Source organism: Cordyceps militaris, assembly GCF_000225605.1.
Source record: "Cordyceps militaris CM01 unplaced genomic scaffold CCM_S00001, whole genome shotgun sequence".
Classification (NCBI taxonomy): domain Eukaryota; kingdom Fungi; phylum Ascomycota; class Sordariomycetes; order Hypocreales; family Cordycipitaceae; genus Cordyceps; species Cordyceps militaris.
This window is the reverse complement of record NW_006271969.1, coordinates 1,428,982-1,452,051: the sequence shown is the minus strand read 5'-3', so window position 1 is coordinate 1,452,051 and position 23,070 is coordinate 1,428,982. Positions and strand designations below refer to the sequence as shown.

General features: G+C 54.1%; 9 protein-coding genes across 9 annotated transcripts; 6 read left to right on the top strand and 3 right to left on the bottom strand.

Moving 5' to 3' along the window:
• Positions 1 to 513: 513 nt before the first annotated feature.
• CCM_00396 (saccharopine dehydrogenase) lies at positions 514 to 2,120 on the top strand (the record flags this gene model as incomplete). Its single annotated transcript, XM_006665556.1, has 6 exons — positions 514 to 1,208; positions 1,262 to 1,533; positions 1,584 to 1,693; positions 1,742 to 1,883; positions 1,937 to 2,042; positions 2,090 to 2,120. The coding sequence occupies 6 exons, from the start codon at positions 514 to 516 to the stop codon at positions 2,118 to 2,120; spliced, it is 1,356 nt and encodes a 451-aa protein (XP_006665619.1).
• Positions 2,121 to 2,740: 620 nt separating this feature from the next.
• On the top strand, positions 2,741 to 3,820 carry CCM_00395 (thiamine pyrophosphokinase-related protein; the record flags this gene model as incomplete). The annotated part of the gene is made up of 2 exons (XM_006665555.1): positions 2,741 to 2,778; positions 2,878 to 3,820. The coding sequence occupies 2 exons, from the start codon at positions 2,741 to 2,743 to the stop codon at positions 3,818 to 3,820; spliced, it is 981 nt and encodes a 326-aa protein (XP_006665618.1).
• A 194-nt stretch (positions 3,821 to 4,014) lies between these two features.
• On the bottom strand, positions 4,015 to 4,528 carry CCM_00394 (UDP-glucose 4-epimerase Gal10; the record flags this gene model as incomplete). Its single annotated transcript, XM_006665554.1, has 2 exons — positions 4,015 to 4,120; positions 4,176 to 4,528. 2 exons carry the CDS (start codon positions 4,526 to 4,528, stop codon positions 4,015 to 4,017), a joined length of 459 nt encoding a protein of 152 aa, XP_006665617.1.
• An 816-nt stretch (positions 4,529 to 5,344) lies between these two features.
• On the top strand, positions 5,345 to 6,534 carry CCM_00393 (PAXNEB protein superfamily; the record flags this gene model as incomplete). The annotated part of the gene is made up of 2 exons (XM_006665553.1): positions 5,345 to 5,777; positions 5,837 to 6,534. 2 exons carry the CDS (start codon positions 5,345 to 5,347, stop codon positions 6,532 to 6,534), a joined length of 1,131 nt encoding a protein of 376 aa, XP_006665616.1.
• Positions 6,535 to 6,986: 452 nt separating this feature from the next.
• Positions 6,987 to 7,853, top strand: CCM_00392 (tRNA-splicing endonuclease subunit sen34; the record flags this gene model as incomplete). Its single annotated transcript, XM_006665552.1, has 1 exon — positions 6,987 to 7,853. The coding sequence occupies one exon, from the start codon at positions 6,987 to 6,989 to the stop codon at positions 7,851 to 7,853; it is 867 nt and encodes a 288-aa protein (XP_006665615.1).
• Positions 7,854 to 8,179: 326 nt separating this feature from the next.
• CCM_00391 (ubiquitin-protein ligase (Asi3), putative) lies at positions 8,180 to 11,611 on the bottom strand (the record flags this gene model as incomplete). Its single annotated transcript, XM_006665551.1, has 2 exons — positions 8,180 to 11,355; positions 11,521 to 11,611. 2 exons carry the CDS (start codon positions 11,609 to 11,611, stop codon positions 8,180 to 8,182), a joined length of 3,267 nt encoding a protein of 1,088 aa, XP_006665614.1.
• A 248-nt stretch (positions 11,612 to 11,859) lies between these two features.
• Positions 11,860 to 12,764, bottom strand: CCM_00390 (3' exoribonuclease; the record flags this gene model as incomplete). Its single annotated transcript, XM_006665550.1, has 2 exons — positions 11,860 to 12,593; positions 12,647 to 12,764. The coding sequence occupies 2 exons, from the start codon at positions 12,762 to 12,764 to the stop codon at positions 11,860 to 11,862; spliced, it is 852 nt and encodes a 283-aa protein (XP_006665613.1).
• A 2,108-nt stretch (positions 12,765 to 14,872) lies between these two features.
• CCM_00389 (mannan polymerase II complex ANP1 subunit) lies at positions 14,873 to 16,576 on the top strand (the record flags this gene model as incomplete). Its single annotated transcript, XM_006665549.1, has 4 exons — positions 14,873 to 14,949; positions 15,047 to 15,726; positions 15,784 to 16,103; positions 16,154 to 16,576. The coding sequence occupies 4 exons, from the start codon at positions 14,873 to 14,875 to the stop codon at positions 16,574 to 16,576; spliced, it is 1,500 nt and encodes a 499-aa protein (XP_006665612.1).
• A 522-nt stretch (positions 16,577 to 17,098) lies between these two features.
• CCM_00388 (cytohesin-2) lies at positions 17,099 to 22,612 on the top strand (the record flags this gene model as incomplete). The annotated part of the gene is made up of 6 exons (XM_006665548.1): positions 17,099 to 17,144; positions 17,209 to 17,498; positions 17,572 to 18,019; positions 18,076 to 20,609; positions 20,664 to 22,175; positions 22,232 to 22,612. The coding sequence occupies 6 exons, from the start codon at positions 17,099 to 17,101 to the stop codon at positions 22,610 to 22,612; spliced, it is 5,211 nt and encodes a 1,736-aa protein (XP_006665611.1).
• Positions 22,613 to 23,070: the final 458 nt, after the last annotated feature.

Genomic DNA, 23,070 nt, shown 5'->3' with positions numbered 1-23,070 from the left:
TCCAGTCAGTTGCAGCTTCAACTATAGCCCCGGAGACCTTCGGGCAATCGCCGCTCGTTGAAATGCAATAACAGCCCCGCAAAATCAGAGCTTTTGATATTATGGTTGGCCTTGCCGGCTGCCGAGAAGTGCGCCAGCCTCGATCTGAGGCAAGTAGAGAATCCTCTCCAGGGATGGCTGAGTCCAAATCGGTCGTCTGAACCATTCGAAGACTTCCCGCTGCTGCTATTGAAGGAAATGCTGCTATAGTGATCATGTTGTATATATTAGAGTTAGTCTTCGTTTGTTCTGCCTCGTACACTGTGCGAGATCTCGGACTTCCCCCCGAGCTTCTATGTCCCGAGCTCGGAGGGCTTTTGTGGGGAACTGTGCCCCTCATACTAGGTAGGTAGGTACGGAGCGAAGGTGAATGAATTGTGCCCCTCGAGTAACAACTTTTTTTGTTTGTTTCCATCACTTCTTCGTTTCTCCTTTTGCGTCCATTCAATTACTGCAAAAGAAACCACTCTCGTCATGTCTCAGTCCGTCCTCATTCTCGGCTCCGGCTTCGTCGCCACCCCCGCCGTCGAAGTCCTCTCCAAGGCCGGCATCCAAGTTACCGTCGCCTGCCGCACGCTGGCCACGGCACAGACCCTCGCCGGTAACTACACCAACACAAAGGCCGTGAGCCTCGACGTCAACGATACGGCCGCCCTCGAGGCCGCCGTAGCCGCCCACGACCTTACCGTCTCCCTCATCCCGTACACCTTCCACGCCGTCGTCATCAAGGCCGCCATCAAGGCCAAGAAGCACGTCGTCACCACCTCGTACGTCTCGCCCGCCATGATGGAACTCGACGCCGAGGCCAAGGCCGCCGGCATCACCGTCATGAACGAAATTGGCCTCGACCCCGGCATCGACCACCTCTACGCCGTCGACCTCATTGAGCGCGTCCACAATGAAGGCGGCAAGATCCTCTCCTTCAAGAGTTTCTGCGGCGGCCTAACCGCCCCCGAAAACTCGGACAACCCGCTCGGCTACAAGTTCAGCTGGAGCTCCCGCGGCGTCCTGCTCGCCCTCAAGAACAATGCCAAGTATGTCGAAGACGGCAAGATTGTCGAGATCTCTGGCCTTGACCTCATGGACACGGCTAAGACCTACCACACCGGCTTCACTGGCTTCAACTTTGTCGCCTACGGTAACCGTGATAGCTCCGGCTACCTCGAGCGGTATGTAATGCGGATAGCCCGCGTGCCCAAGAGTCCGCTCACATGATATCTAGCTACCACATCCCCGAGGCCCAGACCTGCGTCCGTGGTACTCTTCGCTACGCTGGCTTCCCTCCCTTCATCAAGACCCTTGTCGATATTGGCTTCCTCGACGACCAGCCCAAGGACTTCCTCAAGGAGGCTATCCCCTGGAATGAGGCTCTTGCCAAGGTTGCCGGTGCCAAGTCCGGCAGCGAGGATGACCTTGTCGCTGCCATTTCGGCCAAGGCTACCACCTTCAAAACGGCCGAGGTCAAGAACCAGCTTATCAAGGACCTCAAGTGGCGTATGTACCTGCCGTGCGTTGTTCGTGAGCTCTGCTGACATTTCTTCTAGTCGGAATCTTTTCCAACACCAAGATTACCCCCCGCGGCAACCCTCTCGATACCCTCTGCGCTACTCTTGAAGACAAGATGACCTTCCAGGAGGGTGAGCGTGACATGGTCGTACGTACATGATGCGAATTCGAATCATATTATATGCTTACTCTTTAGTTCCTCCAACACATGTTCGAGGTCGAGAACAAGGATGGCAGCAAGAACACCATCTCCTCCACTCTATGCGAGTACGGTGCTCCCATTGGCTCCGGTGGCCCTTCGGCCATGGCCAAGCTTGTCGGTATTCCTGGAGCTGTCGGTATGTATCACGCCAAACTGTCACCTCAAACGAATTACTGACAAAAAGAATAGCCGTTCAGCAGGTTCTCAATGGTACCATCTCCGAGCGCGGTATCCTTGCTCCCATGAACGGCAAGCTCAATGGCCCCATCATGAAGGAGCTCGACGAAAAATATGGGTAGGTTGATTGCTTCCGTGGTAGAGGGCGAGACTAACACTTAGCAGTATCAAGTGCACGGAGAAGATTCTCAACTAAAGCCGTGTTGGCTAAAGAATACCCGCCCACGGCAAAGTTCCGACAGTTTCGGGACAATACATGAACCAAGGCTATAACTGGCGCCGATTTGTGTAAAGCAGACAGGCGAGCCAAGCTTCGCCACATAAAAGTTTCCAAAAATCATGATTTATAGAACGAAAACACAAAAGCAGTGGTGTGATTTACGAAGTTCATGAAGGAAAATCTGGTATTGAAATGCTGCTCAGTATCGAATCTCAGAGACATGTCGACTACGTCTATATGCACCGGCCGTACTGTGATTATGTGTGATTATGATGCTCCAGTGTTTAAAAAGTCCAAGTCCAATCTCACTGAATCTGCTCGAATAAATTTCTCGAGTTTCGTGCCTCTCCGCATGGCAACTCATCGTGGTTGTTCGAGGTTCATGGAGCACAAAACATTACCTCTGCTCCACTCGGGCCACCATTCAGCCTGACTGCGCTAGAATCCTGCATGTCCCCAGACACTTTCATCACTCTGTTCTCGGTGGTTGAATCCTCAAATTTCCTAACATTGCTGAAAGCTTTGGTCTTATATAGTCTTCCAGCAGAGACACTTGAGAGTGCGGCGACATACGGAATCTCGTGCAAACCGGCAACATGAAGTCCAACTTGGATCTCGTGAACGATACTGATGGGTAAGGCAGACCTAATTCCTCAAGATTATTTTAGTGTCTTTCTTTGAGCACTGTAGTATCTTCGAATACGAACGAAGGCACTTGCGCTGACTCGAACAGCTTCCCATACGGGGACGGCCCCATCACCATCAACGGCCAAGTTCTCTTCACCCTGCTCTGGCGCGACGCCGGCGGCGAGTACCCCATCGGCTACGTGCTCGACCGCGTCGTCGACGAGTTCGCCAAACTGCCCGAACAGCTGACCGGCCACATGCAGGTGGACCGCACGGCGCGCACGCTGCGCATGTTCCAAGCCCTCGCCACTGAGCCTGCGCGCACCGCCGCCGTCGCCGCGCTGACGCAGCACCTGCGCGAGCGCGACGTCTTCCCGCTGCTCCGGGGCTGGCGCGGCGAGCCGTGGCCGGTGCACGGGCGTCGGGGCGAGCTGCTGTTCAGCGTGGAGCGCGCGGCCGTGGGCCTGCTGGGCGCCGTGCGCTACGGCGTGCACCTGACGGCGTACGTCGAGGACGCGGCGGCGCCACACGGCCTGCGCGTGTGGGTGCCGCGCCGCGCCGCCGACAAGTCGACCTTCCCCGGCATGCTAGACAATACGGTCGCGGGCGGGCTGATGACGGGCGAGGACCCGTTCGAGTGCGTCGTGCGCGAGGCCGACGAGGAAGCGAGCCTGCCTGAGGCGGTGGTGCGCGCAGGCACCACGCCCGTGGGCATCATCACGTACATATACGTTACCGACGGGCCCAACAACGGCGAGGCTGGCTTCGTCTACCCCGAGGTGGAGTGGGCGTACGATTTGCGGCTGCCGGCGGACGTGGTGCCGCAGCCCAAGGACGGCGAGGTCGACGAGTTTTACCTCTGCGACGTGGACACGATCAAGCGCGACCTGGCGGCCGGCGAGTACAAGACCAACTGCGGAGTGGTGATGCTGGACTTCTTTATTCGCCACGGCATCTTGACGGTCGAGGAGGAGCCGCAGCTGGCCGAGATTCAAAAGAGGATGCGCAGGGAGCTGCCGTTCCCGGGGCCACACTGGGGCAACTGGTAAGGTGCGTGAGCACAGGGGTCACGGGCGAGGGCTGGGTTTGAGATTTGGTTTAATGGTGTGGAAAATAAGTCCGTCTAGAAAGTGTGAAGAGACAGGGACCCAATATGCTAAAAAGTATACGCAAAAATGCCAAATAGAAACGCCGATATTCTCTCCTTTAAATACTTTTTTCTCGTCTCGGGTTTTGAATTTGTCTATTTCTTGATCAAGAGGTATACGTTGTCGACTCGCAGAGGGGTGAGCTTCTTGACAGGGCCCTGCAGCGACATGAGCAGGCCGCCGAAAGAAACGTACGCATTACTAGGACAAATTATTAGTACGCAGACCTCGAGTCAGAGAAGCTACAGCAGCTTACATGGTCGCGCCGTCAAACGTCTCCTCAAACTTGTAAATCTTGCCGTAACAGACGTAGTCGTACAAATCAGCAAGCGTCGCCGGGGCGTCGCCGCCCTTGCCCACGTCGCGCCAGCCCTTGTCGTCGTCGCGGGCGCCGTCGGGCGACAGCGTGGTGCTGAGGACAACGTGCAGCGAGTCGGAGACAGCGCACGGAAAGAGCTCCATGTTAATGTCGAGCACCATGACCGTCTGCGAGTCGCCCGACGTGCACGAGATGCGCGCCACGCGGTCGTACTTGGACTGGTCGTACTCGGTAATGGTGAAGCTCTCCTCGAAGAGGGTGGCGTCGCCGCCGGCGCCAGCGCCCGACATTGTTGTATGTGTGTGGGTATGTGTTGCTTTGGAAGAGCGGATAGGGATCGGGAGGGATAGGGAGAGGCGATGGGCGGCGGCGATTCGGGCGTTGGGCGGTTCTGGGGTATGGTTGAAGAAGCTGTCGAGGTTCGTTTCTGCCACCAAGTGGCAGAAAATTAAACTGGAGGGGCACAATGAGGCGGTCGCGGGGCGGCGCTGCGATACATGCATATCATGCACGCCGCAATATGGAGGAAAATTGCTAATGTTTAGTACACACAACGAGACAAAGATAAATTAAGACCAAAAATGTCGGTCCAGCTAGCAGCTCTCGTTCCCAATAAGAACGACTAAATGGTTATTTATGGATTTTACCAGAAATAAGTTGATCCCCTACCGACGAATTTCGGTTCGCATGCTTTACCCAGAGCCATATACACCAGCATAACTAACTACCTTCCTGCAGTCCGAGCAGTCGAATAAAAGTCCTCAATATATAAATGTAAAATAATCCCTTGACATGAGTATTCTATGCCCATCTCTCAATGTTAAATGCAGCTATGCTACGATGCTCCAGTCGTATTACTGCATACCCGCTCCATCACAGGTCGAGTGGGCACCAACACCTGCCTGTCAACACAACTCACAGCTTGGAGATACTAGACACAGCAACTATTCGTACACTTGGCTGGCCTCCCTTGTCGGTATTTTCGCATTCCTCTCTTATATATATCAATTCTCCGAGCCCGCAGAATTTCCCGACGACAGAGCCGTTTCCCTACTCTGAACTACGCCGCACCATTCAACCTCTCAAATTTTGCGCCTCCGCCCACCATGTCCTTTCGCAAGCGAGGCGTTGTGCTGGGCAACCCCCGAACTCCAGCAGTCGCCAAAGTAGAAAAGTCACTTCCACCAGGTACTCGTCCGTCGCCGCACGACGGGCGCCTCACCACCTCGTCCGGCACGCAGTCGCTGGATCAGCTGCTCGCGGGCCATGCCGGCCTGCCCATGGGCACCTCGCTTCTCATCGAAGAAAGTGGCACAACCGATTTCGGCGGCATGTTGCTGCGCTATTATGCTGCCGAGGGCCTGGTTCAAGGTCATCATGTTCACGTTCTCGGTTTCGACGATTCATGGCGTCGAGAGCTGCCTGGCTTGGGTACTGATGGCAAAGAAAAGACTGCCAAGGCCGAATCATCGTCGGACAGCAAAATGAAGATTGCCTGGCGGTACGAGGCTTTAGGAAATAGAGTCTCGCCATCTAGAGGTAGTTGAACATTCCTCGTGTTCTTTTTCATGCAAAATTGCCATGCTAACACGACGCAGACCCTACGCAAACTCCTTCACCCCAACAAAGTACAGCTGCTGCCTTCTGCCATACATTTAATCTCACAAAGAAGCTGGAGAGCAGTGATGTCAAGGGACAACTCTTTGGATTCCCAATTGTGAATGCATTTTCACCACCGTCCTCGTTTTTTCGAGACTTTCTCGCGTCCGTCGCCGCGAAATTGACCAGCTCGCCGCCCTCTACAATCCATAGGGTAGTGGTCCCCAGCCTCTTGTCGCCAACTCTGTACCCGTCCTACGCGTGCAATCCGGAACAAGTGTTGCGATTCCTCCACCGTCTCCGCGCTCTTCTGCGCCAGCACCACACGCGGCTGACCGCTGTCGCCACGCTGCCCATCTCGCTGCATCCCAGAGCCAACGGCCTGACCCGGTGGGCCGAGCATCTCTGCGACGGCGTGCTCGAATTGGTTCCACTCGGCCACCAAATACAAGTCAGCCGCGACCCGACCAGCGAAGACAAGGCGCAGGGTCTCGTGCGCGTGCATAGTCTGCCCATCTTCCACGAACGGGGAGGCGGCCTGGACGAAGGCTGGCGGCGCGAGGACCTGTCGTTCAAGCTCAGCGCTTCCACCGGCCTCAGCATCACTCCATACAGCCTACCGCCTGTGGGAGAGGACGAAGAGCAAGGCAAAGAAAACACCGAAGCTGAGAAGAAGAAAAAGTCTCTTGAATTCTAACTAATTGCTGCCACCTATCGCCCGCCAACCACTGGGCACGTAATGCTGTCGCCCCGTTATACGCATATCAAGCCTAGAAGGGTAGACCGCCTTCATATCCACTTCTGGCACAAATAAAAACTAGCTGTTCACCTACAACTTCCACCAGCTTTTCCTCTCGAACAGTCCCACGATAAATCCTCGCGTAGGACGTGGGTTAGCACAGGGTACGTTCTCCTCATGTTTTCTATTGTTATTGCACAATGCCTCTCCAATCTGTACCCCTGGGAATCTACATGATTATCACCATGAATATCTGTCAATCCACTGAACCTCTGTGATGACACATTCAACAATTACGAAGACGACTTATGACTCTTCCCACTCAAACCACCTTCCATTCTCCTTCTGGCGCTTCAGAGCAGTGAACAAACCAGCTAACATGGTCATTGGTTTTTTTCTTTCAGAGACAAATGGCTGCCTTGCAGGCACCGTTTCCTGTGCGCGTCGCCCGCATCGCCGGCCGCTACCTGGTCTTTGACACCGAGGCCGCTGCCGCGCTACGCCGACATGTCAACACCAACGGCGTGCTCGTCGGCACGGCGCCGCAGCAGCCGACGCAAAACATTTTTCTGGGCCTGCCCGTGGAGCTGCGGCCCGAGGAGGTCGAGACTCTAGTGCGCACGGGCGCCGCGTATGTCGTAGATGGCGCCGCCGCGCACCGGGACACCCTCCCGTCGTACCGGGACCCGGCCCGCCGGCAGGCGTACGTAGAGTCCCTCCGCAGGCACAAGGAGGCCGCGCAGGCCGCGCTCGCCGAGCGCAGCGCGCAGCGCGCCGCCGAGGTCGCCAATAAGCTCAAGCGAGGCAAGAACAACAAGGGCGCGGCTGCGGCGGCAGCCGTCGCCGCGCAGTCGCCAGAACAGGCAGACGGCGCCGCCACCGCGCTGCCGCAAGTAAAGACGATGGGCATCACGCCCACCTCCAGTACCGATCTCGTACCAGCCGGCGCGTACCGTTGCGTCGACGCGCCTTCGCAGGACGAGGCCGCGCCGCTGTGCAGGCACCTCCTCAGCAATGGCTTCCACATGACGCCCGGCCTGCGCTTCGGCGCCCAATACAGCGTGTACCCCGGCGACCCGCTGCGCTTCCACGCGCATTTCATGGCCAGCCAGTACGGCTGGGACGAGCCCATCCCCATTCTGGACGTGGTTGCCGCCGGCCGACTCGCCACGGCCGTCAAGAAGGCGTTTCTGTTTGGCGGCGAGCAACCCGCGGCCGAGGGGGCCGATCACGAGCCCCAAGTCAGAACGTTCTGCTTGGAATGGGCTGCCATGTAATAACTATTCTTCACAACATAGTGAGCTTTGGGTTTTTTGTACGAGCAGGGTGGTTTGGAATAGATGGAAGGATATAAGAAAAAGATACCCCCGTTGAGCAGAATTGAACAAATAAACTAATAAAACGCTTCGCAATCCTACCCCCAATAATCAAACTCGTTACAAACATTGACATGGTCATCTCCAGAGAAGACCAGAAAAATTGGCACATGACCAAACCTATGTTCATCTAGTCGCGAAAAGGAAACCAAAACAAATACCGTATGTCGTATCAGAAATCGTAACAACGAATACACATACTGTTGCGCTTCACCCCCCCTGCACATTTACGGGACGTAGATCCTGCTGAAGCTCAGAACATCGCGACGGCAGCAGACGCACTTGTCAAAGTTGTTCATAGCCAGAGACACGCGGCAGTCATCACATAGACTAAGGCAACGGCAGGGCCATACGATAATAGTGCGCGCGGCGCTCTGGCAGACGACGCACAACGGGCCCTGTTCCTCGGCGCCTGTGCTGGTGATGATGTCTGACGACGCCCCGGCGGCGGCGCCTCTCCTAGTCGGCGTCTGCGGCGGCGACTGGGCCTGCTCGCGGCGCGACAGCAGCAGCTGCTCGAGTAGCGTCTCCTCCTCGTCCGGGTCGAGTTTGGTGCGGATGTCGCGGGTGAGCGCTTGGGGCGCGGACAACGAGGCGGGCAGAGGTGCAGGTGTGGCAATGTCCGAGGCGGTGGGCGGCCGGCGCGGGCTCGTCAGGATGCTAGTTCTGCGGAGGTGCTCGAGGCGGCGGAAGCGGCCGCGCGTCATGACGCCGTCGCTGACCAGGTGCGCCGCGAGCGTGGTGGCCTCCTCGCGCTCCTCCCGGTTGGTGGGCCGTAGGAGGCGGGCTAGATCGGACATGCCCATCGGGCTGTCGGCCATCGGCGTGTTTTCACGTGTCCGGCGAGACGCTCGCTGCGTGGGCGTCCGTTGGCCATCGTCGTCATCAGCGTCAGCCGGCTCCCACGGGTTTCTGTCCGTTTCGCCATCGCTCTCGTCGGCCGATGTCGACTGGGAAATGACGCTGGTGGCGTCCCAATCATCCTCGTCGGCATAGTTGGGGGTGTAATCACCGCTGGAGTCCCCGGAACCCCACCAGCCTCCTTCCACAAAGTAACTGTACAAGTCTTTGTCCAAGTTCTCTTCGTTGCCATTGTGCCCGATGCGGCGAAACTCAGCCTCGACGTCGATCCCTTCGCTCCTGGAGAAGCGGCCTTCGCGGCTGATGGGGATGGTGCGGGTTGCATGTTGGCTTGTTGAGGTTGGTTTTTGGACCTCCTTGACGGACTCTGGTCTACCTGCGAGTCTCAGCAGCCAGCCAGGTTGTCTGACGCGGACTAGCTTAAGCAGCCATAGAATCAACAGGGCAGAGACACGACAGGACAGTCTGATAATGCTGAGGAAAAAGTCGAGTGCCATCACCCAGCGGGAGCTTCTATCAGCTGCACCAACACCAGCCCGGAAACTGCGCTCCGCTCGCCCTTTGGGCACTTTTTGTGCAGCCCTTTCCCGAGCATAGCCATTTGGTGCCAATATCGGGCCATCTTTGACAGGAATAAGTCCAATGGCTCCAATGCGGTCATACTGTGAGCTAGCATGGCCAAGTCCAACCCACTGCCTCTGCATCTCTTCGGCTTCTCTATATCTAGCCTCTTCAAGCCATGTGTGGCGCTTCAAGTTCACACCGTTGTCTTCATTCAAGTAGACAGCTTCGCTAGCCATTGTGATGGCGGCAAAACCAGTACGTAGAAGAGCCGTGTAGAAATCCATGTCTCTCGTGATTCTAACTTCCGCAAAGGAAACGTTTGCTTGCATGTTTTCGTGAGCGTAGATGAGCCGCTGTCTAAACGACATGGAAGAACGCTCCTGGTTGGGCGGTGGAGAGAGTGCGGATAGCAGTAGAGCGAGGCCGTATATGATGAAACAAAGCACAATGCCGACGAACACCAGAACGTGAGGCACGAAGCCAATGATACAAACGGTAGGAAAGCGCAAGAGGCCTTGGGAAGCGGAATCGTCGAGGTCAAAAGAGAAAGCGCTCCAAACGATGCTCCCCATGAAGCAAATACCCCAGAAACCAGTATTGACGAGTCGAAACTTGGCCTGTAGATCAAACAGGCCCAGGAAATGACTCGTGAGATGTGTCATGGCAGATAAAAAGGCGACGAGTAGCACCTCCGGGGGTGTGTTGACTCGCTTTATCAACATTGACTTCGTTAGCAGATTAACGACTGCACCGGTACTGGCTGTAGAGCCAGTTGATCCTGCTTGTGGCCTGGACTCCCAATTGAGTTGTGCAAGCTGGTTACTGATCGTAGCATCGGCTTCCGCAAAGGCGAGCGATTGCTCGAACAGCGTCATGCCGGTTTCCGCCGAGAGTGTCCTGCCTTGAACTGCACAAGACACGGTTTCGATAAAGTGGCTCAAGCAGAATGTAGCAAACAAAGGCCACATAACTGACAGGGAGCCAACCAATGTGGACGTGGCTTGGCCCGCTACCGGAATCATCTGAACAGCTGCACAGGACTGTTCATCAGTTGCACCTAAGAGTAGAGCAGAGCTCAGGCTATTCAAAAAATGGTTTGAATGCGCATGTAAAAAGCGCGAGTGCTTGGTGGGATCTCCCCATCGAAGCTCAGCAAAGTCGGCCGAGGTCTGGCACTGCATCGACATGAGTAGACGGCGAACCTGCATGATGAGGAAGACGATGGGGAAGAAGCGAAGAAGCAACCTCAGTTTCCATTGAAGACGTAGTCTGCGACGAGTGGCAGCGAAAATATGTGTTCGGTTTAGTATGAGGGCCATGGCGATGCACGACATGGCCCATCGACTGGTAGCGTAGGAGAAGACACTCCCCAAGTTGCGTGCATTTTCGAAGGATAGAAATGCTGGTGAATCATGTGCAGCCGCGGCGGCGGGTGACGTATTGCTGTCCATGATGTTATATGCGGCAGTAGACGTGGTCCCGAGCAGCCCGGTGTCGGCATTAGGCGCAAGATTAGGCTGGTCGGCCAAGGCGAGGTAGGAACCGAGCTTATCGAGAATTCGGGGTCCTGCCCAGACCAGATCGTCAAAGGACGGCACATAGCGAGTCATGTTGGTGGCCCAAGTCGAGAGGTTGTACCATCCTCCCAAGTTGGCGATGGGGGCCAGCTGCACGAGAGGCGGTTGCTCCATTTCCGTTGAGCGAACGCGAATGTTCCGAGCCCGGCGGCGCGGCGTGGCCCAGCCACTGTATCGGTTTCGTATATGGTAATCGGCCGGTGTTAGGCGGAGGAGGCGCAGGGTATTTCGGATAATAGTCAAAGCTGATGAGCCAGAGAACGGCAGCGACGGTGCGCTGATGCAAGTGGTGAGATCCGTTGGGAGCCGGGGACCTCGCGTGCTGTTGTAGGCGTGATTCTGGCCTCGCCCAGCGGTTCCGCCCTGTGACGTACTGTGGCCAAGCGGCCAAGCCACCAACGCTAGCCAGTAAATACAGGGCTGACAATGCATAAACACACGAGAAGAACCGAATATTGCCTTTGCCCTGAATTAAACGGTTTTCTGTGGAAGCTCATAATTTTACATGAACTTTCCTCAGCTAGCTTTCTTCAGTGGTACAAAAGTGAGAACCTTTAGTTACAAACCAGGCTTGGCACCAAACGACGGCTGTTTCGGAATAATCTGCAGTAAATAAACCCGACAACTGGTAGTTATCTTGGGATGCAGGCCATTCATGGATAGCGAGTTGTATCTTTTGCTAATCTCCTCTATGCAGGTATCTGCTTTGTGTGTACAAATACTGTCACTGGTCACCGAGTACCTTTGGTTTCACAGCTGCGATTCCATGGTTACACATTGAAGCTTTTCTCACTACTTGGGCCACACAAGATTCCGAGAGTTCCATGAGTCTATTGGGTATATTACAAATTTTGTGGCAACAGCTGCGCAGCCACAAAAGGCTGCAGTACTCGGATAGAGCTTCTTCATTGAGGAGTCATGGCCTCACCCAGTGATGCTGAGATAGCCTGGCACGTGCCTTTGCTTGCATGAACTGCTCCTGATACAAGAAGTCGTTGTGACTCTGCGCTTGACGTTTGTAGGCACCCCTTGAACCAGAGATTTGTGATTTCATCTCGTGAAGGCAGATATGCCACGCAACAAGCTGCCAATACCTGCCCATGCTCAGAAGGTACGGGATCAAGCACAATGGTGGGCTCATCATTCTCATCCTTCGTCACCATGGCAGCGACACCGCCGGCCACCGTGTCAACGCAGTCAATGCCAGCATCCGCAATCGCCGCTGAAGCAACTGTAATGCAGCCACTTAACACGTTCATCATTTCCCAGCTCTCGATTCCTTGGTCTTGGGCAGCTTGACGTGTAAGTTCACCTTCAATAATGGTAACAATAACGTCCACACCACTCTTGGGCCAGCGATCGGCAATTAAAGTACCACGCAGCGCCGTCTCCAGATGAGTGCTGAGATCCCGTTCACTCGAGTCGCGTAAATAGCCTCGCCGCTGCTTCGTCGCGAATGGGGCATATTTGACATGTGTAGATAGGACCATGTGAGGCGAGAATGGAGCTGATCGTGGTAGTGACCTCGGGCCATGTACTGTGCAGGTGAGCTTCATGCCAGACCCCGAAGAGCCCTCTCTAGGCTCAAACTCTAGGTAGGCAGAGCCGGACGCAGAAGGCGTTACGCCAGTTTTCAGGTCTTTAGCGAGTAAGCATACGTTGCATAGCTCTAGTTCCTACGGAAGAACTCACATATAGCTCTGATGCCAGTCTCGGGCCGGCTTCTTTGCGTGGAAACTAGATCTTCATCGTCGTATACCGGGGGCACGGTGGCGCCTGAAGGTCCATTGACTCTCCTTCTGTCGGCCATTGTATGTTATATATAATGGCAGAGTAGTGTCTTTCAGTTGGAGCTTGGGGTTTGATCCCTGTTCCAGCCCTTCATTGTAAGAAACTAGAGCTTCGCGCATCCCACAAGTATATCTACTTAGCGGGGCAGCTTGTTTGCCAAAAATTCTGCGTATGCACATAACGAGTCGCCCCATATTTTAGCCCATGGCTGGCTAGCCGCTCACATTTATATCGAGTTTTTCTCTTCGTCTCTTCGTCTCTTCGTCTACTCGTTGCATTCTCAACGCTGCACTCTGCACAGTCTCTCATGACAGCCATCAGCTATGAAAATGTCGAGATCGAAGCTTGACAGGTGACTGGCGATCGCAAGAGCTGATGCTGCTGCTGCGCTGAGCATAGCGAATATGCCTCTTGTGAAATTGTAAGCTTTCGCACTCACGACGACCTCTGGTGCTCGCGTCTTGAGGCCAAATGATGATACTCACACCACTGTTCCCGCGAACACCTGAGCGTTTGAACAACATGCACTACCATCTGACCACTTTCCTCTCGACGCCAGCGCTGGGTGGCCTCGTACCACAGTACACCTCGCTCAAGCTAATCGTCGAAACAGGACTACGTGGCAGGTACTGAATGCCTTTAACCGCCAGTGCACAGATTTGGCCCTATGGTAAGTCAAATCTTCATCCCGCGCCTCCCTTTTCAACCCAGCTCCGGCCACACTGTCCGTGATGAGAAACATTATCAATCAGTTCTGCTTCTGAACCCCTGATGACTCCTAATTACCATACCAAGATCTCTGATACATTTGCCTACTCTATCCTTGCTTGCCCTAACATATTTTGACACTGGCTAACCATGGCGAAGATGTAGATTGTCCCAAACGATGTCCGAAGAGCAGCAATAACGTACCAGGTAGGCATCCCCAGCCATGTTTTGCCCCTTGGCAGCCACCGCACGACCTGATGACACCAAGTTCTATCCATTCTACTAATCCATCCTGGCCGAGTCAGCCCTCCCGCACTGGAGCAGACTTTTTCAGTCTGTGAGGAAAGTTGTGGAGTTGCTTAATTCGCGTAATTCTACTTCTGTGCTCGGTTCGGCTTTGACTCTGTTCTGGAGACATTGCTGCGCTGGGACGGCTAGGATGGCTGAGTACACCGGCTTGTCTGATCAAAGTGTTTGCAAATATATTTTTGTACAACTGTGTGGTAGTCATGGTTTGCTAACTGTGGCACAGAGCTGTGATCAGACATGCTCCAGAGTATCGAACCTTGTAGACTGGACTGTATCGACGACGAAGATGCCACTTTTGAATTGAGAAGACGCATAACCCCGTAAATAATGGTGGTATTATCAGCGCTCGCTCGTGAGCGAGAATGGATATTTAGTGTTGAAAATCATCCGCTTCTGAAATTGACAACCATGATAATCCGTGAATGGCCGCATGTCTCTCGTACAATGTTTCCTTTGTGCACTTATTCTGCCCGCACGGTTTGTTGGGCAACTGATCGACATACTTGAATCAAAAGCGTGCAACGACTTCGTATGCGAGGACTTCACATCAACTAGCGCAGCCTGGTAGGGAGCGGCTCTCAGTGGATCGGCGCCCGGCATGGCGCCAGTTTCGTGCTGCTTCAGGGGCTGCCTGACCAGAGAATTCTGGGCAAGGGCGCCTTCTGGGAGGGAAGCTGATGGTACTTCAAGTTCATTGCCAATGTACTTGCATATGTCGGCTCGAGCTAGTATTTCCAGCTACCCCAAGGACCCCTCCGAGGTACCTTCAGAAACTCTCTGAGTACCCGCCTTTGGCCCCTTAAGCAGGGCGGCACTAAATTAGCAGCGCAGCGGCACCTGGCAAAAGCTGCCACGATTGAGTTTAGACACCAAGGCCTTTTGCCCTTTAATCGTCTCAACGCACATTGCCAGTGCATACAGAAAGCCACGCATCTCTGCGCGTGCACTCCTCCATCAAATTGATCCGAGTAGCCGGTGAGCAACTGCTGCCTTCGCCCCTGGATATCTCGACTTGGCCGGAGCCCGCACACGTCGCGCCGCTCGCCTTGCGCGCCAGCAAGGGGTAATAATTCGAAAGCTCTCGACATTTCTCCTGAACTAGCCGTCGCGATGATGCCCAGACACCATTCCGGAGGGTTCGCCAATGGCTACCCAAGGGGTGACACGTTTGATATTTCGCCGCATAGGTAAGTGAGCGCTTTCAATATTGCACAGCATATCGAATGCTCGCCCTGGCTTCCATTGACGTGGCACACGCTAATCACTGCTTCTGCGATGGTGAAGATTCCAGCCTCGCGCGTCTGGCCCTGCGTCTCGCCGCCGCAGAAAGCTTTTCGTTCGGATCGGCATTGCGGCTGTTCTCATCACAGCACTCTTTCTGTTCTTCGGACCCTCGATCTCTCTCGCGTCTGTCCTTTCGCTCGGCTTCCTGGGCGGTGACCCGGATTTCGACCTCGAAACTGTGCGATACTACGACCTGAACACTGTTGGCGGGACTGCTCGAGGTTGGGAGAGAGAGGAGCGTATTCTTCTCTGTGTCCCACTCCGTGACGCGTCTGCGCATCTGCCCATGTTCTTCTCTCATTTGCGCAACTTCACCTACCCGCACAACTTGATAGATCTTGCTTTTTTGGTGTCTGACTCTAAAGACAACACGCTTCAGCTTCTGGTCGACAACATGAACTCGATTCAGAATGACGAAGACCCCAGACAGCCCTATGGCGAAATTTCGATCATTGAGAAGGACTTTGGCCAAAAGGTTAACCAAGATGTCGAAAGCCGTCACGGTTTCGCCGCCCAGGCTAGCCGTAGGAAACTCATGGCTCAGGCAAGAAACTGGCTTCTCAGCGCCGCACTGCGACCCTACCACTCATGGGTTTATTGGCGTGATGTCGATGTTGAGACTGCCCCTTTCACCATCCTCGAAGATTTGATGCGTCACAACAAGGACGTCATCGTACCCAGTGAGTCAACCTGAAAGCACGGATGCTGCCTCAACGTTGGTGTTGACCATAATTTAGACGTTTGGCGGCCATTGCCCGACTGGCTTGGCGGCGAACAGCCCTACGATTTGAACTCTTGGCAAGAGTCCGAGACGGCGCTCGCGCTAGCTGACACTTTGGACGAAGATGCTGTCATTGTAGAGGGATACGCGGAATATGCTACCTGGAGACCGCATCTTGCGTATCTGCGTGATCCGTATGGTGACCCCGACATGGAGATGGAAATCGACGGAGTGGGCGGTGTAAGCATCTTGGCCAAGGCCAAGGTCTTCCGCAGCGGTGTCCACTTCCCAGCCTTCAGCTTTGAAAAACACGCTGAAACCGAAGGATTCGGCAAGGTAGGACTCTCTAGATTGTTCCTGTCTGGAAATACTAACCAAAGCTGCAGATGGCACGAAAAATGAAGTTTTCCGTGGTTGGGCTACCCCACTACACCATTTGGCATCTTTACGAGCCTAGTGTGGACGATATCAAGCACATGGAGGTACATATACTTTGCAAACTCTATACGGAGACCATGAAGAGAGTGACTGACGAATGCCCACAGGAAATGGAGGCTGAGCGGAAACTCAAGGAAAAAGAAGAAGAAGAGAAAAAGGTCAAAGAGCAAAAGCTTAAGGAAACCTTTGGTGACAGCCAAGGCGAGTGGGAGCAAGATAAGGCCCAGATGCAAAGTCTCGAGTCCCAACGCAAGGCTGGCCTGGCAGCGGAGGAGGCCAAGGGTGCGGCAGCAGAAGAGGTCAAGGGTGCGGCAGCTGAAGAGGTCAAGGGTGCGGCCGCCAAGGCCGCAGACGCCGCCGGCGGCAAATAAATGGTGTTATTGGTTTGACGCAGCGATATGGTGGTTCATTACTGGCATAAAGGATAAGGTTGCGGTATCTGAGAGTCACGGCCACGTGCTAGTGGCGGCTCCTTCTCCATCTTCTTCTCTTTTTATTACTCTTATTTTTTTGTACAGTACTATCTATATTCTCGCATTTGAGCGAGTTGTCGTGTGCTGATTCAAGCCTCGACTGGCACCGGATGCAGATGGCTTCTGCCAACAGCTCACTATTTCAGCGGCGTTTTTTTGGGACAAAAACACGGGGATGACGGCGAGACGGGTTTGGAAATTTAGAGTCTAGGCTGGCTATTGAAATGTCAGCTTTTGTTGTCGTTTGAACTGATTTTCTGAAGTGAAATGTTGTTGACTGGCATTAGTACGAGTTTGCTCTTAAGCAGGTATGGAGCGTACCATACCCATGATACAACATTGTTGAAACGCAACCCCCGAGCTCTGTCTATTACTCCGGGAAGAATAACTTTTATCCATCTTTTAATAAATGTATTGAGTATGCACGCGTCCGCTTCTGCCACTGCCTCACACATGCCTGCCTCCTGTTAGTAAGCCGCGCGCGCCCAAAAATATTAACACGTATTGTCGATGAGGCTCCGCCGATCCAGGCGGAGACCGGGGCGGGCCAATTACTACCAGCGGCTTAACAAGGTTTACTTCTGTTACTGCTGCAACATATGCACGACCGGACTGCAAAGCTTCCCTGAGGCTTCACCAGTCAGCAACCCGCCATTGGTGCCTAACACGATTTGCGGCACTTCTCTTATGCTTTAAGAGTGACAGCATACTCTCTGTCCACCTCGCTAGCTGGTCCGTTGGCCTCTTCTACCTCGCCCCGCCCCTGAACGAGTCTCTGTTCGTCGCCGCCGAGATCCTGTTGTCCCCCCACGACCACCTTGCAACATTTTTCTTCACACCCTCCCGCGCCGTTGCTGACACGCCACCGTCTTCCCTGCGGCATTTCAGAACAGATCATGAGTCGCGATGCCAAGCTCCCGTCCGTAGCGATGCAGCCCAACCTCCCCGCCGAACCGCCTCTGCAGGCCGAGATTCTGCACATTGACGCGCCTCGGATGCAGTACCGAAGCCGCCCCGTCTCGGTCGCCGTCGATCCCGTTTCTCTCGTCATCTCTGAATGCATATCGATTACTTCGGCGATCCAGAAGCACGCCCGCTCGCCACACTCGTCTGTGTCGGCCATTCTTGGAGGCAATCCCAATCCCATCAACCTGGGTGCGCCGAGCTCCAGCCCCAAGCCCGGGCGCAAATCCCAGGCTGGAGGAGGTACTGCTCTGGACACCCAGGACCTTACGATAAACACAAGATGGGGTCTCCTTGGCCAAAAGGGAAAGAGCATGCAGGACGACCCCATGATTTCGGGGTTCGGCGCCTTGCGTCATGATATTGCTGGCATTAGAGGTATGCAGGCAGACCTCATGGCTCGAGTTGAGGCATACTGACCTGCTTCTCCGTAGACATTTGCACATTTGACGCGCCCGCACTTCTCGCCCCATTCCTTCTCGTTATCCAAGCAAAGGGTACCGCCGCGCCGATCACGATCCTCGCCCTCGGAGCACTTCGAAAATTCTTGGCCTACGGCTTCGTCTGCGCCAGCTCACCACGATTTGCGCTTGCTATGCAGTCTCTCTCCTCTGCCGTAACACACTGCCAGTTTGATGTTAGCGATTCAGCGCAGGGAGAAGTTGTTCTTCTCATGATTCTCAACCTCATGGAGGACATGATGTCCGGCCCAGGCGGTGACATACTCAGTGACGAGAGCGTCTGTGACATGATGGGACGCGGACTCGCCATTTGCTCCCAGCCGCGTTTCTCCCCCGTTTTGCGCAGGACTGCCGAGGCAGCCATGGTGAGGATGTGTCAGATCATTTTCGAGGATGTCAAGCACCTCGACGTGGAAATTACCGACAACTCGGACGTCTTCGACCAAAAGGATGATAACTTGCACATGGACACACATACATCCGCAATTACTCCAGAAGAGCGTGATTCGACATCAACCCCGATACCTGAAGAGATCGAGAAACAGCCCGAAGTGACCGAACCTGAGCAAGACAAACAATATACGTCCGCTACGATTGTCACCAAAGGCGATGACGAGAGCGAAACTAGCGATGATTCGGAGTCGGTGGACCTGAAACCTTACTCATTGCCCTCCGTCCGCGAGCTGTTCCGTGTTCTAGTCAACTTCCTGGACCCGAATGATAGACATCACACCGACACCATGAGAGTCATGGCGCTGCGGATTATTCATGTTGCTTTCGAAGTGGCTGGGCCGTTTATTGCTCGGCACCCTGCACTAGCAACCATCGCAGAGGACAAGCTGTGCTTTTATCTCTTTCAACTGATTCGGTCAGACAACATGGCCATCCTCCAAGAATCTCTCATTGTCGCGGGCACGATGCTTGCCACATGCCGCGGTGTTTTGAAGTTGCAGCAGGAGCTATTCCTGTCTTACCTAGTGGCTTGCCTGCACCCTAGCGTTCCCATTCCTCGCGACATGGGTATCGAGGCTTCTCTGTTCGCGGGCATTCCTGAAACGCCAAAGCTTGTGAAGCCCCCTTCTTCACAAGGTGGGAGCGGTCGTGCCACACCTGTCGCTATCAAAGATAGACAAAAACTTGGTCTGGAGGGTGGTTCACGTAAGCCGGATGCTAGACAAGCCATGGTAGAAAGCATCGGTGTTCTCTCGCGCATGCCAACCTTTGTGGCCGAGCTCTTTGTCAACTATGACTGCGATGTTGACAGAGCTGACCTCTGCGAGGATATGATTGGACTTCTGTCCCGCAACGCGCTACCCGACTCTGCTACCTGGAGCACTACAAGTGTCCCGCCACTCTGTCTCGATGCTCTCTTGAGATACATTCAGTTTGTTGCTGAGAGACTCGATAAAAAGCCTGTCACAGACGGTTATACAGACCCCGCTGTTCTGCGGGAGCAGCGACGGAGAAAGAAGATAATTATCAAAGGCACGAGCTTGTTCAATGAGAAACCAAAGAATGGACTTGGATACCTAGAGGCGCAAGGTATCCTAAGGAGCGCCCAGGACGCCGCAGAAGTCGCTGCTTTCTTGAAGGAGACGTCACGAGTATCCAAATCGGTTCTTGGTGAATATCTTTCCAAGACGGGGAACGAAAAGGTTCTAAAGGAGTTCTTGGATCTCTTTGACTTTTCTGGAAAGCGCCTCGACGAAGGCCTTCGGTTGTTGTTGGAGTCTTTCCGTCTTCCTGGCGAAGCACAGCTGATTGCCAACATTGTCGAGAGTTTTTCGGAGAAATACTGCACCTGTGATACACCGGAGCAGATTGCGAACAAGGATGCCGCTTACGTCTTGAGCTATGCGATCATCTTGCTGAATACTGACCAGCATAACCCAACGCTCAAGGCCAACAAGCGCATGACTGTTGAGGATTTCTCACGAAATCTGCGTGGCGTTAATGATGGCAAGAACTTTTCGCCTGAATACCTTTCCGACATTTACCAGTCAATCAAGTCAAACGAAATCATCTTGCCAGACGAACATGACAACCAGCATGGATTCGACTACGCTTGGAGAGAGCTTCTATTAAAGACAGAGTCGGCTGGCAATCTCGTTGTCTGTGATACGAATATTTACGACGCTGACATGTTCGCGGCAACTTGGAGGCCGATTGTATCTACGCTTTCGTACGTCTTCATGTCTGCTAGTGATGACGCCGTCTTCGCCAGGATAGTGACTGGATTCGACGAATGTGCCCGCATCGCAGCCAAGTACAACAATGTGGAGGCACTGGACCAGATTGTGTACTGTCTTAGCTATATGACGACACTAGCATCAGAAACCACCTTCAACACCGCACTGAACACGGAAGTACAGGTGGGCGAGACTAGTGTCATGGTTAGCGAGCTGGCAGTCAAGCTTGGCCGTGACTTCCGTGCGCAGCTGGCTACGCTCGTTCTCTTCCGCGTCGTGACCGGCAGTGAGCATATTATTCAGAACGGCTGGAAACACGTAAGTCTTGGCGTCGATTGTACCAAATGGTACGCGGACTAACCCATTCCATAGATTATCCGTATATGGGTCAACCTCTTCTCAAACTCGCTGGCATCCCAATTTGGCGCAGCTGACCTTCCCCGTTTCGGATTGCCAGATATTCCTCTTCAGTTACCGTCGCAGGTTATTGAACGCGGTGCGCGTTCGTCGGATACGGGCTTCTTCTCTGCTTTCACCTCATACATATCTAGCTACGCTGCCGACGATCCTCCCGAGCCATCTGACGAAGAGCTGGAGAGTACTTTGTGCACAGTCGACTGTATTAATTCCTGCAAGCTCGAGAATGTCTTCAACACTATCGCAAAGCTCCCTATCGCTACTACGAAGCTGATTGTTACTGGTCTTCTGGAGCAGCTTCCAGACGATGACAGCGCAACCATCATGAGCGTCAAGCAAGACAATATGCCTAATCCTCCTCCCAGTGTGCATACCGCGGCCACAGGGCCACCGAAGTATGATCCTTCGGTCGCTTATATTCTCGAATTCTCTACGCTTCTGGCCACCAGGGACCCCGAGTCCGTTGAGGAAATGGCGGAGGAAGTGTTTCGAACGGTGCAAGGTATCCTCCGCCATGCATCGCAATGGCACGCTGTCACCGTTTCGCGCGCCGTCTTTTACGCTCTACGAATATTGAAAGATGGATTTGATCACGAGATTGTCAACGTCCCGAGATTACTACACACTATTTCAGGTCTACCACAGGATGTGCTTGCTAGGACTTCAAGTACTATCCTCAATGGCTTGGCTGCCTGTACCGAGGAGCCAGGTCCTCTGCGAAGCGAAATGATGACTTCGCCTGACTTTTGGGCAACACTGCGCGTTCTCGCTACTAGCCGCGAATCTGCTGCGCAGGTCTTTTTGATTCTCGAGAAGGGGACCTCTGGCTCCCCCCCAGCGATCATGGCAGACAATTACATGGCGGCCGTTGCTCTACTCGATCAGTTTGCATCAAGCGCAAACCCACTGGCCTCGTCTGAGAAGCGAGTGGAGCAAGAAAGGCGGCGACATGATCAGCCTCGCAAGGAAGCCAAGGTTGACAGTGCGGCTGTTGAGCGCGGCTGCAAGGCTATCGAAAGTCTCTATAGCATGACTTCACTCGTACCGCAGCTCATCCAACAATCGCAGCTGGAAAGCGGTGAGGCCTGGTCTGCTTATTGGCTACCCATTTTTCAGTCTCTCATGCACCAGTGTGGAAACCCATGCCGGGAGGTTCGCCAGTTGGCATTCTCTTCGCTGCACCGCTCACTCCTCTCCGCGGATCTGACCACTAGCGACCCGAAGGAGTGGACAGCCATATTCAGCAAGGTTCTCTTCCCCCTAATTCTTCGCTTGCTGAAGCCTGAGGTCTTTTCAGCCGATCGCGAGGGCATGAGCAAGTTGCGTCTGCAGGCCACGTCGCTGCTATGCAATGTCTTCTTACACTACCTAAATCTACTCGCTGAATGGGATGGGCTACTTTCGTTGTGGACCAAGATTATTGAAATTATGGACCGTCTCATGAACAGCGGCCAAGGCGATACTTTGGTAAGTTCCACATGATGATGACGCGGAGATGATGCAACATGCTAACTGTCTTATAGGAGGAGGCGGTTCGTGAGAACCTCAAGAACGTTATCCTCTTTATGGAGAGCAACGGAGTGTTGGTCCCCCCCACTGAAGACCCTGCGAGAAAGGAGATCTGGGATGAGACCTGGAAGCGCGTGGATCGGTTCTTGCCAGATCTGCGAGCTGAGATCGCACCCGCGCCAGAAGAACCGGCACCGGCACTAGAGCCGACTGCTGTTGTAGATGGCGCGGCAACAAGGGTATCCGTTGGTGCTCCGCAACAGGCGAAGAGAGAGACGGAGACGGCGGTCGACCCCGAACCAAGCGAGGCAAGTGAGGCAAGCACGGAAGAGGAAGAGAGTGCTGAAAAGGCACAAGTCGAGCAGGCGGGTAAAGAGGAGCAAGAAGTGGATTAAATGAGGCGATTTAATGTGTTGAGGGCTATAGAAGCGTGTATAATGTACAGGCGCGGCTCTGGTTTTCCCTGTGTGTGGATAGCTCTGGCCCTGAACTTCTGTATATAACAAGTTGGTTGCAGCGCAGCGGTGCCACGGCCCGCCCGGCAAACTGGCGAGGTAAAAATACCACGAGGATGAATCGAAGAAAGGTGTTTAGGGTCGCAATTATGAATCGGAGTGAGTCCGGGATGATGTGATCAAGGAGCATTAACCAGCATCGTCCACGAGCACTCGTCGCCTCAGGCTTCATAGGAGCGGAGATGCACGAAGAATCCTCTCAACATCGAGAGATTTTTGATCCTTTGAAGCAAATAAATTACTACCATGTCACGGAAAACCAAATACTTTTTGTCGCTCGCCCTCTTGCTGTAGACACGATTGGCTGGTCTCAGTGACATTGATGATTGATTGTCTTG